Raw genomic sequence first — 17,798 nt, 5'->3', positions numbered from 1 at the left:
ATCCCCACAGCCATAAACACAACACTGGCATTCATTAGGGGAGAGCAGGGCAGGGAGGTTGCAGTTCTCCGATTTGTACGTAATGAGAGCAGCATGTGTGTGTTTGCGTGTGCGAGAAAGTGTATGTGTGTGTGTGAGTTTCCGAGTGCCTCATTAACAAGGCATTAGGCTGGCCTTGATACCCAGCAGCCCGCCTTGCTGTAATTGAAACTGATTTTATAATGAACTTCAAGCACAGATCAAACCTGCTGTACCAAATTCTTGAGCGGAATCCCCCTCCTGCCCTCTCTTTTTATTCCTTCACTGTGGCTCTGCCTCCTCAAACCCGCCTGTGGTGATTTTGGCAAGCCAGGAAAGAGAAAGTGAAGAAAAAAATCGAGAGGGGAGGAGAATGAGTGAAGAAAAGTCCGTTTTGGGAATAGAACCTGTAAGGTAAGGCTCTGATGGGCAGGACAGGAGGAATGCACATGATATAAGCCAGTGTTTCACCCCAGTCTTGTAAAAGATGAATCAGAACATAGTAGAGTTTATTAGCAGGACACGGTTAAGTACCAATTAGATGTGAAGGGCAGGAAGACTTTAAAAATGTCTTTACTCATCTGCTGTGTGGAGAGAATCTACTGTCTATAAAACCTGCATGGTTGAATTATCTTTCAGCCGCCTCCTTGTTCTCCCATTAGTGCTGCTTGCTGGTTATTGGGCTCATAGATCACATCACTGTCTCTCTGAGATCCTCCACTTGTGGAACATTACAGCTGGAGGGCATGCTTAAGAGGTCTACAAACTATAAAACATGGCAAAAAACTGATATGCAAGGCTGGTGCTGAGTTTGAATATTTACATCTCAAAAGTTAACCTGCAGGATGTATGATGTCTTTTAAATGACTTTTAAATGATGATCATAGTATTTCCTGGGTGGTCATTCCATTATACAATAACATACAGAGAAGTGTGAACTGCGTGTCCAAATTAGGAAATTTAGCACACCACTGCACTAGAAATGGGTCAGGGTTGTTGGGGAACATGGGATCTGTGACTTCCATGCTAGCCGGGTATTTATAAACAGACCCCATAGGGAGGAGGAGACCTAGAAACTTGCTGTGTCCTCCTCACTACACATATGCTCCTTGGAAGACATGCAATGCAACCGCTGGCTTTTTCCCTTCATCCTCCCTTTTTCTCAATGTGCATAAATCACAGTGTTGCTGTACCATTTCATGCAGATTTCTGCCAGGGGCATTAAAGCCCCGATAAAGAACATTAAAGCACTACCTTGAGTCTAGCCCTGCATTCCTGGGAATTACAGTAGGCTGATAGCATGTGGGCCGTAAACAGTTAATGCCCAGACAGATGTTGGAGGACTGATAAACTGAGGGAGGGATGTTAGCAAAGCGCTCGCATGCGGTTCACAGCCATCTGAGCTGATAAGAGCATGTAGTCTCAGTTTAAAGGGGACCTGTTATGCTCATTTCCAGCTCTATATTTTTTTATTCTGGGACTCCATTAGAGAAGCTTTGCATGATTCACAGTTAAAAAAAGTCCCTATTTATCTTATGCTGGATCTTTATGCAGCCCCTGAGCTCAACCTCTGTCTGAAACAGGCCGTTTTAACTGTCTCTTTAAGGCCACCCTCCTAATGAGCCCACTCTGTTCTGATTGGTTAGCTTCCAGAAGCTGTGTCACAGCCGACTTCCAGCCGCTTGGGAGGCTACGTAAAGAAACCATGAAACAAACTATAGTGGTAGGATTTCACTTCTTTTTCTTTACCCGAAATATCAACTTCTCAAATACATCCGTACATATTTGAGCCAGAATCCAATCCAAAATATGCGAGTGAATGACACAAACAACACATGGAACAATCTTAACAACAATCCTAGCAACCAAGACTGTGCACCAGACGGCTGTTTAAGGGCATGCGTAACAATCTGATGTCAACTTGTTGGCACGATAGAAAAAAACATTGCAAACAAAACGTTCAGAGCAGGCTGAAACCCTGGCTTTTCATTTGCAGGGAGCATTTCTACATATGTTAGCCTCAAGTTTTGGAACTTTGACCATCTTTAACATAGCTCTTCGACATCATAACAGTATAGAAGTAACAGAAAAATGCAACATGCATAATAGGTCCCCTTTAAGTCTGCTGTAAGTCTACATGTGTGTCTCAGTGTAGAGCAAATGGATGGATGGATGTCTCGCTACCAGGTGATGCATAGTGAGAAAAGTGAGCTAGAACAGCATATGTACATAAAACATGCATGTTTAAATCCTCTCAGCCTGCAGCCTGCCTCAGCCCTGCATGAGTGTACACAGACAGATAGATATGGAAACACATGCATACAGTATCTTTAATGTGCACACTCACACAAATGCCCTGCAGTGCCATGCATCAAAGAACAATGTGGCTGTGGATGTCCCTGCATTATTCTGAAATCCATCACTTCCCTCTGCTGCCGAGGGAATCAATTTGTACTGAGCTGAGGAATCTGAACTTCCTAAATAAGATTAACTCAGACTAGAGTTATCCAGTTCTCATCAGGGTCATCTGTTGAACCAAATCTGACCAAAACCTTTTCTACACTGAGCTGCATATAACTAATAAAATTAAGGGAATGTTGATTTCTCACATTACCCTTTTGGGAAATTAAATATGATGAGTTTTAACATTACATGATGAAAGAAATTACCTTTTTGTTCTTTCTCTAATAGTTTAGCTGCAATATAATTAACACTATAGTGTAGGGCCAGATGTTGTATTGCATTCTTAGACACATTGCAAAAAACAGCACCAAGTAAATAACTCTTCTTCACTAAGTAAATAGCTTCTTCTTTCCACTGATTTGTTGGAGCTGTAATAAAGTCTGCCCTGGAAACTGTTTCACTGACAAATTCATGTGCAAAGACTTAGAAAATGAACTTAGGAGCTAAATCAACACTTCTGTGATAATCATGTAGAGCTCCTTCACACTTAAAGCTTGATAAAATAAGTTGGAAATAATGCTGATTGCAGTACGTATTGAAAAATTTGTTCTTTTTAGGGGCCTGGACTTGCCCTGTACACTTTCCTTCACTATATTTTATCACATCTCATATCCTGACTGCAATATTTAAGCAACTGCTCATGGATGATGCATTTTCTCCATATGTATATTCACACATATAGCATCATCTATTTATGATTACATATTAGGATTTGCTCTCTTCAGAGGAGGGGATGGAGGAAGGATTATTAATTTAATCTATACATCACTTTGGTAAATATGACTGTGAACTATTTGTACTAAATTGGCCTTTAAGGAATATTTAACTGGGTGTCTGTTAAAGCCAGCGGGTGTTGTGCTCACATCTCGGCCATGCTGTCTGGAAGGTTGGCTGGAATGGCAGTAAGACCTTTCCCTCGACAGTCCACAATGTTGTTACTGCAAGTACACATGGCTGGACAGGAGCCTCCACCTGTGCTGCACGGCTGCAAGCCGGACGACTCCTGCTGACCTGCAGAGACAAGAAGAGGAGAGAAAAACATGAGGGATGAACCAGGAGGAAGAGAGGAAGATCTGGCCTCTGCAGGTGAGAGAGCACAGATGAATTTGGTTTCAGTGAGAGCAGCACGACTTAAAGCAGGATTACAGGGTCAGATTGTTTGCTGAAGGATTTGTGCTGTGACACAGAGCAGCTCTTGCACACATGTGGAGCTTAACCTGTTTTGCTGCTGTTCATGTCACCAGTGCTTTGTGCTTTATAAGCTGAATTGCAAATGAACACAGATTCTCAGGGATGCTTTTGACATTGAGAAAAAGAAATGAAACACCCCGCACTTGACTTTATTGTAAATCCGTACATCCTTGAGAATCAATGGGCAAGAAACTAGGTTATCTATCAAAGAAATGCCACCGTATATTGAGAAGAGAAGAAAGACATGAATAATAGAGTCGGGGCGGTGATTGAAGGCCTCCCAATAACATCCATTGATCTCTCCGCAAATTTTCCTCCTGAGTCTGCGTTCTCTGGGTGGAATTCTTGCCATTCTGCACATTCAGCTTTACAACCCCCACCTCTTCACTTCCATTTGTTCTGAAACACTTCAACTTTTCAATTTGCATACAGAGCACACAACCCATCACGCTGTCTCTAGATACCTGTTCAAATAGCTCCGGCACTGTCAACGATGTGGTGAAGAGCGGGCGCTTGCACTGCCAGTACGAATGTGTTTGGTGTGTGTGTGTGTGTGTGTGTATGTGTGTACAAGATGTGTGTATGTAAGCCTAACCCAGATAAAATGAATAAAACAGACTTTTAAATGGCCTCATTTACACAGCATTACTAATCCGAGTTTCAAACCATGAATATTTGATTATCTTCCTATCTATCGCTCAGCTAATGTTGGAGAGAGAGAGTGAAGGGGGAATAGAGATTCGGGGAGAGGAAGACAGAGTGAGTGATGGTGAAAGTCAGTGATAGAGAGAGCACGGTGCTCAAAACTCTACTCCACTGAAAGTTTGCTGCCAAACATCATGCTTCACAATGGAATTACAGGCGCTAGCTCTAAGGCCATTTAGCTAATAAGCAATGTTTAAGGTCAGGCTTTATGTATCTGGCCAATCATAGTCAACTACTCAGAAACAAGGCTGAATCAGGTAAACAAGACAAATAAGATCGAGAAGTGAGAATCAACACACAATTCACACAGTCGCTAATCCCGCGTGATCTGAGGGCCTGTGATCTGGGATGGCAGAGATTTGACAGATCTGGGATCAGGTGTAGGGCAGAGCAGAACTCCCTTCTGATCTAACATGGCATATTTGACAGGCCTGGGATCAGGGAGAGTGCAGAGCACAGCTGGAGCGGCCTTAACAATGACAGCTCTCTGACAGGTATACTTGAGGTGAAGCTGTTTGATGTACGCTCATCCCCTGTTCTTACTAGTTCTGTTTTCCCCATCATCTCTTTCACATCCGCCGTCTCCACTGCTCTATTCCTGTCCCATTTCCCTTGTTTTATTGGCTTTCACCTTTGTCTCCCTTTGTTTCTCTGTCTTCTTCTTCTCCTCTCTCTTCTCTCCCACTTGTCTGAGCATGCTCATTTCCAACCTCTCCAGTCCATCATCTCTGCCATTGACTGGCACTTCAACCCATTACCTCCTGTACATTTGCTTGCAAGGTTTTATGTTTAACCTCACTCCACCTCATTTCTCTCATCGTTTCAAAATGTAATGTTATCACTGGCTTCTTCCCCATTTGTCTCTTCTCTGAAGTTCCCTTTCAGCACAACATTCGAGTTCACCAGTTCTCTCCCCCTTTTCCCTCCTTATACAGTCATTTCTTCCCTATTTCCAACTACAGGAATTGTATTTTATTCCACCCCTCAAGCAATTTATAGCTCATTGCTCATTTCAAACATAATATTTTTACTTCATTTATTATTCCTTGGGAGCAGTAATTCAGTGCAATAGTCATTAATTTTCTGTCAAATAACCCAAAACTGGCACCAGTAGCCTGCGTTACATTCAAAACTTCCAACTTTTTAGTTCCCTCTCTTGTAAATGATCACAGGGTCTACTTGTAAATGTTTTGCTCAATAAAATCATTCAGATGAACTATTCAGATGAACTTAAACCTCTGTAATCTAAAATAGAGTCAGAGGATGATGACTAATTAAGATGAAAATGGGTATGTTCCTGCATATAGTTAAGATCCATAATTTTTTATTGCTTTATTTTAAAGGAGCAGCAGAAAACAGATTTTTGCCTCGGGCGCTCAAAAACAGTTGTATTTCCTGCTGTGCACCTGTTTAAAGTAAACAAGATTGTTTTGTGATGAGAATAGCTTAGAAAATGCTTCTGGTAATAGAAAGTGAAGACAAAAATGTGGAGAAACACAAATGAGCTGCTGGTCATGCACCAGAGTCCCTCAAAGTAATTAAAAAGTAAAAGTAAATTGGTTCAACAAAGTGTTTGCACTGAAAATGTTTATTTTTAAAATCCAATTTTCACCCGCAGATTCAGTATTTTCTTTTTTTTTTTAGTATCTGTTATTCTCCTATTTTTTAATTATTGATTATGAAAACATAGTTAAAATTCATTGCTTTTCAAGAACTGGAAATAATGAGCCATAGATTCCGGTTTTGGATTGTTTAACTTTAATGTGATTTTTAAAAGAGTTTGATAACAACTGACCTACTGGAAAGTGTGATATTATTCCTTGAAGTGAAGCAGTAAATGTATTATTCTGCTCATTACCGACCAATATTTACAATTTTGTGACGCCTTCCAGCCGAACACTGGGAGCGATTGTCAGTGAGTCATGATACTGAGAGTGCTGCAGAATTTTGCAACAACTAGTTATATGCTGTACCCCCTTTTTTTCCCTTCTGCCTCTCACAACAACAACATGCCTCTCTTCTCCCTCTTCCTCTCTTCCAACACAGCGCCACCCCGCCCCAAATCCCCCGCAGGTGTCCTGGCCTGGTCACAGCACAAACTGTGTATACACACACAGCGCTGAACATTGAAAATACAAGAAAAGCATGTGTGTCTGTGTGTGTGTGTGTGCCAGCAAGCAAGTCCCTAATGAGTCCTTCACAGGGAGTTCAACTTCTGGTCACTCATCCACTCAAGAAGAAACTGGGTGTATGTGTTTGTGTGTGAGTGTGTGTGTGTGTATGTGCAAATGTTTGCGTAAATGCATGACTGTGTATTCTTGCACAGGGGAGCTGAAATACTACTGGTAGTTAATGTGTTCATCCTGTTGTTTGTCTTGCCCAAAAAGTGTGAATGACCATTCGTTACACTCACAGAGAACCAATTATGCTACAGACATGAACTGCAACCCCCCATCATGCAAAACCTCAACTTTCTGGACCCCAAAGTTTCTCTGACACCCCCTGCTCCCTTTTCATATCTGGAATCGTTACACTCCCACGCTTTGAGTCTCTTTCCCTGGGCGATGAATAGTTAATGATCTGTGCTGTCACGCCGTATGGCTGCGTAAAAATCACAACCCATGGAGAGAGAAAGGGGGAAACACACCCACAAACACACACAAACGCAGACACAAACACTCCTCGCAGCTGGTGTTATAGTGAGATGGCCTTGTGGGGAGTGAGGGTTCTCATGCTGTTTTTCCATTGTCCTGATATGATAACCCCAGTGCACGTCATGCCACGCCCTCATGCACATGCTCTCGCTCTTACACACACACACACATAGTAGAACAGAGTTCAAAGCCACAATAATCCGTGTGCAAGGAGGTGAGAATCCATGAATAATGACAACTGAGGAGAGGGGTACTACTGTCAACGGGGGCAGCTGTGTGTTTTATATATGTCGGGCAATTTCCTGGCACCACTGCCAGCTCCTGAAAGCTGGAGACACATGAAAGGGCCAGAAGAGAGCTGTGGGGTTGCCCAGGGGCAGAGGAGCTGTCAGGTGGCTGCCAGGTGAATAATCTGACACAAAAACACAGTGGGTGTGGAAAGAGATCTACTAGCTAGGGCAGACTTTTTGGCATGAATGATTTGATCAAAGTAGAATAAAAGTGTGCAACAAAAAGATTGTAAATGTATCCCTTTTTGAGATCAGCTAGCCCTATCCACACAACATGTACATCATGGTGGTGCACTGATGTAGATTAAATAAACAATGTACTATATGAAATGCAATGTTCTTGTGGTATCCTGCATGTAAAGGTATGTGTAAGTAACTCTGGAAGTTTTACCTGAGCAGCTGAATTCGTGTTTCTGTACCTCTGCCACATTGAGACCTCTGAGCTCAGATGGGGCAGTACACTGGGTGAATAGGCCAATTGTAGGTCTCTGTCTGAGCCACTGGGCCAACCAGGCCAGGTGACAGTCACAGTGGAGATTGTTGGAGTGGAGACGGCTGTTAAAAAGAGAGAGAAAATGAAACATCGACTTATTTGAAGATCTTCTCTGCTTTTTTTTTTGCAAGCTGATTTGACAGCAGCTGAAGACACAAATAGCATAAAGTGTCTATTCTTTCTTAGAGCTCATCACATCCAACCACTGTGGCAAAACACACTAAATGATATGCTACATGGATGACTGTAAATGGCACATTCTAAAGGAAGGACACTAAAGAGGACTTTTCTAAACCCAGTGCTCCAAACACGGCATTCCTGGAATGTTGTGCCTATCCAGAATAACTCTCGCTCTGGTGCGGTGGACCTCTGGAGCACGTATACTAACTTCCAAACCCATGTGCACCAACACATGCGGTACACACAAACAGAAAAGTTATAAAATGAAACCCCACTGGGAGCAAGGAAACCCAAAAAGCCACCACAGGAACAGTGGAGTCACGGCTCTGAGAGTTTCAGCAGGCATAAATTTTAATTTGTACATAATTTCAGATTTAGTTATCACACACGATGCACAATACACAATAGGGTTTGAGGGCTATTTGTGTCTATCTGGGCCAGTTGTTGTTGTGTGTGCTTTGGGTAGAGGGGGTAATGGCCCCTGGCTTTGCTATAGACCCTTCTGTGGTGATCTGTGGGTATAGTAGCCTCCTGACACTGCCTGGAATGACAGAACCTATCTACTCCCACTGAGATCAGATGCACTTTCTCTACTGTGCCTGCATGCATGTGGAACATTATTTTAAAGCATACACCCAGAAACATATAGCATTGTGGTGGGATAGGTGTGACTTACAAGGTTCGTAGTTTGGGCATGTGATTGAAGCTGGAAACAGGGATGCTGCTGATGTTGTTGTTGTTCAGCGTTCTGTGAGAAGAAAAGAAGCGAACAAAGTCACATTGTCAGTGCAGCCATTTTTAAAAAAAAATGTATACTTAAAAAAGAGTTTTGTTGTGTACTCTTCCGCTCCATGTTTTTAGATCTATCCTCCCTCTCTTTTCTGTCTTTGTGGCATCCTGCTGGGAATATAACACATCATTCCACGCAGATGGGAAGCCCTCACACCTCCCACGCACACGTACAGTAGTGCATGCATGCACATACAAGCATGCAGGCATGATCACAAGCTACTTGTAGTTCTAGAGACATACAACACACACACACACACACACACACACACACACACACACACACACACACACACACACACACACACACACACACACACACACAGACACGTTGGGCATCAGCTGCAGCGAGAGAATCAGGTCATTTCAATCAGCATAATAACCCTTTACCATATTTCAACCTGCTCCCCCTTTTAACACAACCTGTCCTCCTCCCCCATAAAACCCATATATACAGACCCCATCAAAACAACCCCCCCATCCCCTCTTACACCATTATGACAACCCTATCACTACATCTGCAATCCATCCATGCCATGAAAGCAGCCTTTAATGGCTTTTTTTGTCTCCCCACCCCCTCAAAAAAAGAAGAAAAAAAAAAACCTCACAAACACACATGCACATCACAGTCTTTCAACATAAAAATAACAAGGCTGTCAAACTTCCTTTGTCCCCCGACCTGCACTGTTAGTCTACATTGTTTCAGGTGGAGAGCTCTAACAAAGGCCTGTGATTATGATTTTTGACAAGGAATGATTAATTGAATGTTCAAAAATCCAGCATGGAATGCCCACTTGAATGGGATTTTTGATCAGGATGGCAGGAGCCCCCTCGTCAGATGGCCCACCCAGAGCTGGGATTGGGTGTAGATGTGGTGGAGGAGTGGGGTGGGGGTGTTAATGTGATGGAGGGGAACACTGCTGTCAACTGTGTGGAACAATGAGTTAATGGAGCTTGGTCTCCATGATGCAGGCCCCCTCACGAGGCCCACCGGGGGTATTTTGGCATATTAAGCAAGGCCATACTAATTAAAGGCCTGCACTATATATATGTACTAGTTATGGTTAGTATCAGGGCAAAACAATGTCTTCATTTAACTAAGTGCTTTAATGGAATGATACAGGGTGGGGCTGATTGAATAACATCACTTCAGATACTTACAACACTTCCAAGCCTCTCAACGCTCTGAAGGCGCCATCCTCGATACAGCTGATGTGGTTTTTATCCAGCTGACTGCAGAGCACACAGGAGAGAGTGTTATACAAGACTCACACGCACACACACGCACACACAATCTTTCTTTCTCCCCGTGGGGTAGTTGTAATCATTGATACAGTAAGCAGTACACTGATGGACTATGGTAAATCGATACTGGTCTAGTCCTCTCGGCTCATGTAACCCCTGAGAGTGACTATGCTGATTGTTTATCTGCATCAATACGCCTCACAAATCTGTGTGTGAATGTGCATATACGCTGGTCAAGTAAATCCCAGTTGTTACAAGGCATCTTTGGAGAGCTGCGTGTGTATGTGCATGGTAGTGAGTCAACTCAGTCACAATGATATGCTAACCTCTGAACATACATACACACATCATTAAGCACATAAGGACCATTAACTCAACCAGCTAAACAAAAAAAAATGTGAAGATGCTGGAATTATATTGTGTTGAGAATGAGCAGCTTTCAATGCTTAGATAAATACGTCTGACTCTGAGATTTATTTAATCATCATCAATGTCATTTTTTAAAACAAAACTGAGAAACTGTCACTGGTTCCAGCTTTTGGTGACCAATCACCAAAACAAGACATTTAAGACATCACATGGGCTTTGGGAATTTTGAAGTTTTTGCTATTTGCTGGCATTCTATAGACATAATGATTCAATGCAAACAATCTTTGTAGCCTTAAGTACATCAATCCCTGCTGGAAGAAGGGGTGAAGTACTCACAGGTTCTTGATGTCTGTAGCTCCTCTGAAAGCTTTTCTGGGGATGGACTGGATGAAGTTCTCGCTCAGATCTCTGTGAAGACAACAATGAGTGGATATTAGTTGCACATAACTTAACCAAATATCATTGAGGATTGCTTTGTTTGGTCGCTTTAGCAGGGTGTGGGTTTAATAAAAAAAAAAAAAGAGTACAATAAAACACATTATTGGCAACCATATTAACTTGTTTAAATAATTTCCTCTGTAAACGCTTGACTCACAGTGTTTAAAGCATGCTTTTCAACCAGTAGGATTCACGCTCTATTCAATGTCACTCTTTCTTTTACCACACTCATTGGTGCAGAACAGAAAGCTAAGGGGGGATTTTTTTTTCTTTCTAATGTGTGCCAAAACCCTGAGGTGTGGTACTGCATGGAGAGCTCTACTCACAGTGGAGTGGTTATTTTATAGTGGCTGTATTATTCAGTGTTCACTCATGCTATAATTTGTTCTGTGCTCCGGTGTGAGGTGTCCATCTCACTGCCTGCACACACAGACCTAACAAACGGGCAGCAGGACAGCAACCAATGAGGGGTCCTCACTGAGCATGTGGGGTGGATTCATTAGGGAAGTCACCACACAAAGAACGTTATCGTTTAGTATTAAACTGTGTGTGTGTGTGTTCAGCGCTTAACGCTGGGTACAAATTGGGCATTTGAAAAGTGCATGTGTGTGGAAAGTAAGAGACTGAGAGAGCAGAGGGGAGGGTCAGAGAGGAGAGGAGGGAAGGAGAGTTAGTGAAACACAAGTAGCCATAGTTTTAATTAGCAGAGTCTTTTGTCTGCCGTTTAAATGGTGAGCTAACCTTATTCAGAAAGGTTCTGCCCCTCTTCTACACACACACATACACACTACACTGGGAAACTGTAGGGCCTGTCTTGAAACACACACACACGCACACAGGGAGGGCTTCCACAGCTCAGACAGACGTAAACAGAGTACTTATCCTTGCCCATAGAGAGGCCCGAGCACAACACCAGAATCTATAATACTACACAACACAACTGTGCTGCATGAGACTTTGATGAATCCTACTCATTTAATGTGCATGTGCACCACAGCACGCAATCCCACGATGCGCACACAAGCATCCACACTTATAAAACCCCATGGGGTAATGTTAAAAGGAGTTCCCGAGACTCTCACGACATATCACTCTCACATATTGTCCCCATTCGGTCATCCTTTCCAGAGTTTTCCTCCAAATAAAAATTGCCCAGACATTGTTTTTAACGGGGTACAAACAAGAGGGCAAAACACACCACAGCGGTTGTGTTGTGCAATCGATCTAATGAATGGGTGGTTGTGCCCTTTTGGTGGAGCAGAAATTAAAAGGCTACTGCAAATACACCACAATTAAATATGGAATTTGTGTGTTTACTTTTTTGTTGTTGAATGTATTAAACCAAAGGTCACTGTTGAACCAAAATTAAATGGCGCATTTTGTTTGAACATGCATAGTTCAGCAATTCATGGGACATGAATGAATCGTGAATGGTCCTATAGAGCTCGAGCTGTACGTTGGTGGTCGACTGTGACTTGCTGTATCTTGCCTCATCTTTACAGTTTCATCCTGTTAAAAGATGACTGTGTATTTAACATGACATAACACCGAGTGGCCATAAAATGAGTCCCTTTACACCTTGAATAAACTGATGAAGAAGCAGTCTAATTAGCTTAATTTACATCACATTCCAGCTGTATAGACATCGGCTTTATCTGACTGCTATTCTCAACAAACACAAATGCGACATGCGCGTACCGATGTGCAAATGAAACACACACTTCACTGGCTTGTATTCATAGAGGACATAAATATTCCATCTAATGGCACATTCTAATTTAATCATCTGAGGTTTTTGAGTTTAATTTCCTCAGCAGATCTGAGTAACATCTGCTTTCACCAAGATATTAGGTTAACTGTTAACTGCAGGCAATTTAGTCAATTACACAACAGTAATCCATCTATTCTGCCAGTCGACCATATTTTGCAGGATCATATCCTAAACATCAAACCAGCTTCATGTCTCTTTGCAAGGGAGCATGGGAGCCAGAACAGTTGTGCTCCCTCCAGCTTCTTTGTTGTTCTCTTGGCAAAACAGCCTGAGTGCAGAGTTGAAAGCTGAGTCAGTCTGGCACCCAGGCTATATTGGTGCCTCTTATCAAGGCGGCTCCATGAGAGAGGAATGCTTTTGGTCTACCTGGCCCTGCACTCCATCTGATGACTAATTAGTCCTCTCACCTTCTCCTCACCTCCCTGCAACAAACACACCAACACACTGCGCTGTAGCGCTGAACTGCAGACACGCTGTTAATGACTTCTCCCTCCGGACATCTGGGAGGTGTGTGGTATGTCTTTCTGTATGTGCGCGTCTGAATGTGTGTGTTTGCTCCCAGGTAACGGTAAGAAACGAGAACACACTGCTATGCTAGGACAGCAATGTAAGAGTGCCAGAGGCTGCTTTATAGGTGCAAGGAGAGGAAGAAAGACAGAGACAGGCATGAGAAGCTAGAATGCAAGATGAGGCAGGAAGGCTCTGACAATATGAATACAATGCTATGTGTGTAAGTAGTAAAATGAAAGCTCTGGGGTGGAATCCGCACACTAAAACCCCCATAATCCTGTTAGCACGCTATAACACGATTGGCTGGAGTGATCTATACGCTTCCACTTATGGTGCTGTTTGATTGGATTAGATGCTGAGGTTGTGGGAGGTCGCTTTATAACTGTAGGTCTGTTCTGGGACAATGTGTGCCCCAAAAAAAGCCCAATGACAACCCTAAAAGATGCTATCTGTCGTGCCAGAAACACTGCCTTTCTCTCATTTACTCGAATTGCCTTTCTCCCTCTGCCTGGGTCTTTGTCTCCACTGTCACATCTAACAGAATAATCACAGCGGTCATGGTTTGGAGTCTGCAGTCTTCTGTGTCCTTTAAGGATTTATCGACGGGTTCAACTCCTACGGGAGCCAGAGCGATATTAAATTTAGCAACGCTACATTTCTGCATTTACACATTCTTAAAACGGCAAACAGGACATTTCTGTGGGAGACCATGCTGTATTTTACATAGTCTGTGGTTGCCCCTCACTGGTATTTTCTAAGCTCAGCCCTGACTGTGTTGGCTCCGAGATATTTGACATTTCTGATTAATTTGGAAGCAGATTTTCAGGGAAGCACTGATCCCTTCGAAAACAGACATGATTATGTGAGAACAGTCACCACAAAGAGGGATATTGGCCACCATGGTCTCCATCGCTAAGTCATGACAGTAAATCTAATGTTACAGCCCTTTGACAAATACCACCACAGTGCTTCACTTGAAAAGCGTCCCAAACATATAAAGAAAACTAAATCTGGAGTTAACAATCAAACCAGCATGGCGAGAAATAACACAAGAAAAATGTTCCTTCCTTTTTCCCTGTTTGTTTCTATCTCAGACTGTTCTTCCGTGGTGTGCCCGGCCAATACACACTAACAAAAATGTCTGTGTCTGTGTATTACTTCAGCTAACCTCAGGGTCTGTGGGGTCATCAGATTGTGAAGTATAACAGAAGCAGACACAGTTAAGCATCAGGAGCAGAAGCACAGGTCATAACCTCCAGACATCACTCCACTTGCACAGCACTGTTCAGCCTAAAAGGATTCATGGAAACTGTCAGAACCACGCCGCTCTCTCCACTGCCCAGACTCCTTCCATACACTCATTACAATGCTATGTAGACTATCCCGAGGCATGGCTGCGGCCTCCAGCCCCAGTCAAGGCCCCCAGGCATCTCACAGAGTGCTGTAATGATGTCATATGTGCAACTTTTTGTTTCCTTATTTCCTGCACACAGCATGCCTACCAGTCCTTTTTCATTACAGGTGTGTGAACCAATGCCTGAGTGAGCAAAAGTGAGTGTGGCTATGCCAGTGTTCAAACAGCCAAGACCTGGTATAGATTTACCTTAATGCACTACATACCTCGAGGTGGGCAGTTAGTTCATTAATGTAGCCTGGCTCTCCTTAGGTGATGTTGCTCACAGTTCATTCCCATTGTAGCCCTAATGATGAGGTAACACACATGTTTTCAGGTGTGCCTTTGCTGTATGAACTCCAGTCTCCAGTCACACGCTGCGGTCAGAATCAGTAAAGTTTCAGTTATACTAGACCTCAAACAATGGTATTGTTTAGTCACTGTAAAGTGCTCTGACAATAAACTCAGCCACTGATATGCCTGTTTACAAGAATCCCTGCTAAGTCTATATCTGGTATAATTAGCAATGTTATCAGACATAGCTCAAGGCGCCTGGTCTAGAGATTAGCTGTACGCTGAAGGTAATGTCTGGTTCCTGTCTGATTCACATCATTAACCTCTGATCTCTATCTCAGTAGACTGCACTAATACTGTACACAACTCTCTTCTGCATGACACAAAGACCTACTGTGGCTGCATAACCAATTGGGACGTTAATCCCAACAATCAAAAAAGCAGAGTAAAGGGATTAGCATAGTTTTTTTATTCCCATGTTAATCACAGATTATATTTCTTTAATGTTTATTTCTGCAGGTGGATGCAAAATGAGACATACTTTTCTAGATGAAAGCTTCAGGGCTTTAGGCTCCACTGTGTGGGAGTCTGTGGGTAATTTAATATACAACTTCTGTTGCATAAATGAAAACATGCACATGGGCACATGCGCAGAAATGTCTACATTGAGAACACAGCCTCTTTCATATCTTAAAGATTTCATAACCTCTGTCTCCACACTTGGTTGACAACAGCAGTTGACAAAGAGGTTCATAAATCAGATGGGATTATCTCATGTTCTGATGCCTTGGTTTTACAGGTTTCACATAGGGGAAATACACACTGCCATGTAAGGATTTATGTGGAAATCTCCACTCTGCAGTATGTTCTGTCCTTCAACACTTACTGTTCACTGTTACCTTCTTTATTCTCCTTCTCTCTGTCTTTGTGTGCAGTTCTCTTGTAAACAAACTCTGGTTTTACATGTACATTTAGAGAGACCATGTCCACAAAGCTTTTGGCAGACTCAGGCAGATTTTTCTTCAAAAACAGTTCTTAAAAACACCAAAAGAGGGAAATTTGAAGTTCTGGTTTTACACTGCTGTATGGATTGGACAAATACTATCATACCTGTCATGTGACCTGGCACTGAACTGCAGGCAAAAGTGGGACACTAATGCTCAACAGGTTATCTTGTAGCACTTTGGCATTTCAATATGGATGGTGAACATATAGAAAATGACCCAAAAAGTGCAGTCAAACTAAAGAAATCCATGTCTTTCACCACCATTTGTGATTAGATTTCATTCTGACAAATAATGACTAACCCTGAAAAGTGGTGCTTGCACATGTGCCAATTGCAGTACATTCATTATAGCATGTGTGTATCTCAAATAGAGTGTTTGTTTTCTTGATTTCTCAACTCGATTGCGTGATAAGAAAATGTTTATCTGTGCCAAATGCTCTTAATTTTATTCCTCCATTTAAAGGAGAGGAAAAGACAGAGCAAGAGAACGAGGGAATGTGTCTGATTACTTACTCATTAAGAGAGTTAATGAGGTGTGTGAGGGCTGTTAAAAGAATGGCAGTGTGCTGCCACTAACTGCTAACTACTTTCTTCCTTCATGGTAAAAACCCACAAATAGACACACTAACATAAACAACCACACACACAAACTGTGAGCCTTCAGAAAGAAGTGGCTCAACATGAAAGTGCACCAACAAATGACTCAAGATACAACTCCAAATAAAGCAGCAATAGATTCAAATAAAGAAACCAACCAGGACATGCAAAATATTTATTGCGGTCACTGTACTATGCTACTTATTTCTGTCAAATCAAAATGTGATCTTTTGGTTACAAGCCAACCTTTGTTATCACTATAGTCACTCTAGTGTGCTGAATGCTACAACTCTCCTGTACGCAAGGTGAGCGAGAGATACAGATGTATCTATGAGCAGAGCCATCGAATTTAGTTGTGGGGTAGCATAAGACTTGTCACAAAAATAGCAATAAAATAAAAGCGCAACATGCCTTTCATAAGTATTGGGTTTTTGCATCGAAAGGACTTATTACATGTCTGTCAGTCCTGGAAGAGAGATCCCTCCTCTGTCGCTCTTTGTCTCTCAGTAGGGACAGTAGGGAGTAAATGATGGCTTGATCAGGCCTAGCGTGGAAGTGGAACCTCCTGCTCAATTAGCCCTGACAGTGGAGACTCTACAGCAGATGCAGCCGATCGAGAAGAAGCTCCAAAAAACAAGCAATGACAGAGAAAGATGGAGGCAAGGATAGAGAGGAATAAAGGGTGAGGGAGAGAGTCAGGATGTAGATATTGTCACTTGATTAAGCTCTGTTACTGAGTTTTAAAGAGGTCTTGAGTTGTTAAAAGTGAAAAAAAATACCCGGTTATGTTAACATGCAGCATTTAGGTGTAGACATATTGTTGGCTGAGGTGCAAAGAACTGTAGAAGAGAATGAACCCGCAGTGTCAGGCAGATGAAAAAAGAGGGAAGGTGTTAAGAGTGGGGGATAACATAAAGAGAAGGAGGTGAGGAGTATGGATCGAGGCCGCAGGGCCTTTGGGTGCTTGCCAAAACACAGGCGTGCATGTGTGTGTGCTTGTGTGGCCCAGAGAGAGTGACTGAGTGTTTCTGTGTGCGGTCAAGAGTATCTGCGCCTTCCTTCTCACCCTCATGCCCCCCTCCCCTTCTCATCCTTCTCTCCACACCTTCACATTTTGCTTTCTTTCACGCTAAATAAATGATAAACATGCCTTCTAGTCTCCCCTTCACTCTCTCTCTCCTGTCTATCCTCCATGTTTGGGTCTGAGGCTAAAGCACATCCATTCAGTAGTCAGTAGCAATCTGAGCCAGACACCACCACCACTATCATCATCATGATTACCATTATCATCCGGAGGTCAAAACACAGTCTTGAAAATAAAATCCTTCATTCATGTTCACACAAATTATCATGCACAGACACACATATATAGCACACGCGAGCAGGGTGTGT

General features: G+C 42.6%; 1 protein-coding gene across 2 annotated transcripts in view; it reads right to left on the bottom strand.

Annotated features, from left to right (window-relative positions):
- slit1a (slit homolog 1a (Drosophila)) overlaps window positions 1-17,798 on the bottom strand; it is an 88,551-nt gene that overhangs the window by 26,850 nt on the left and 43,903 nt on the right. For both annotated transcript variants that reach the window (XM_044373069.1, XM_044373070.1), the window contains exons 5-9: window positions 10,734-10,805; window positions 9,945-10,016; window positions 8,671-8,742; window positions 7,713-7,876; window positions 3,345-3,492 (exon numbers count right to left, since the gene is read on the bottom strand). In XM_044373069.1, the coding sequence (XP_044229004.1) occupies window positions 3,345-3,492; window positions 7,713-7,876; window positions 8,671-8,742; window positions 9,945-10,016; window positions 10,734-10,805 (528 nt within the window). The remainder of the gene's footprint in view (window positions 1-3,344; window positions 3,493-7,712; window positions 7,877-8,670; window positions 8,743-9,944; window positions 10,017-10,733; window positions 10,806-17,798) is intronic.

This window comes from Thunnus albacares, chromosome 14, assembly GCF_914725855.1.
Source record: "Thunnus albacares chromosome 14, fThuAlb1.1, whole genome shotgun sequence".
In the NCBI taxonomy this organism is placed as follows: domain Eukaryota; kingdom Metazoa; phylum Chordata; class Actinopteri; order Scombriformes; family Scombridae; genus Thunnus; species Thunnus albacares.
Note: the sequence above shows the minus strand (reverse complement) of the source record. Positions and strands in the feature narration are given on the sequence as shown.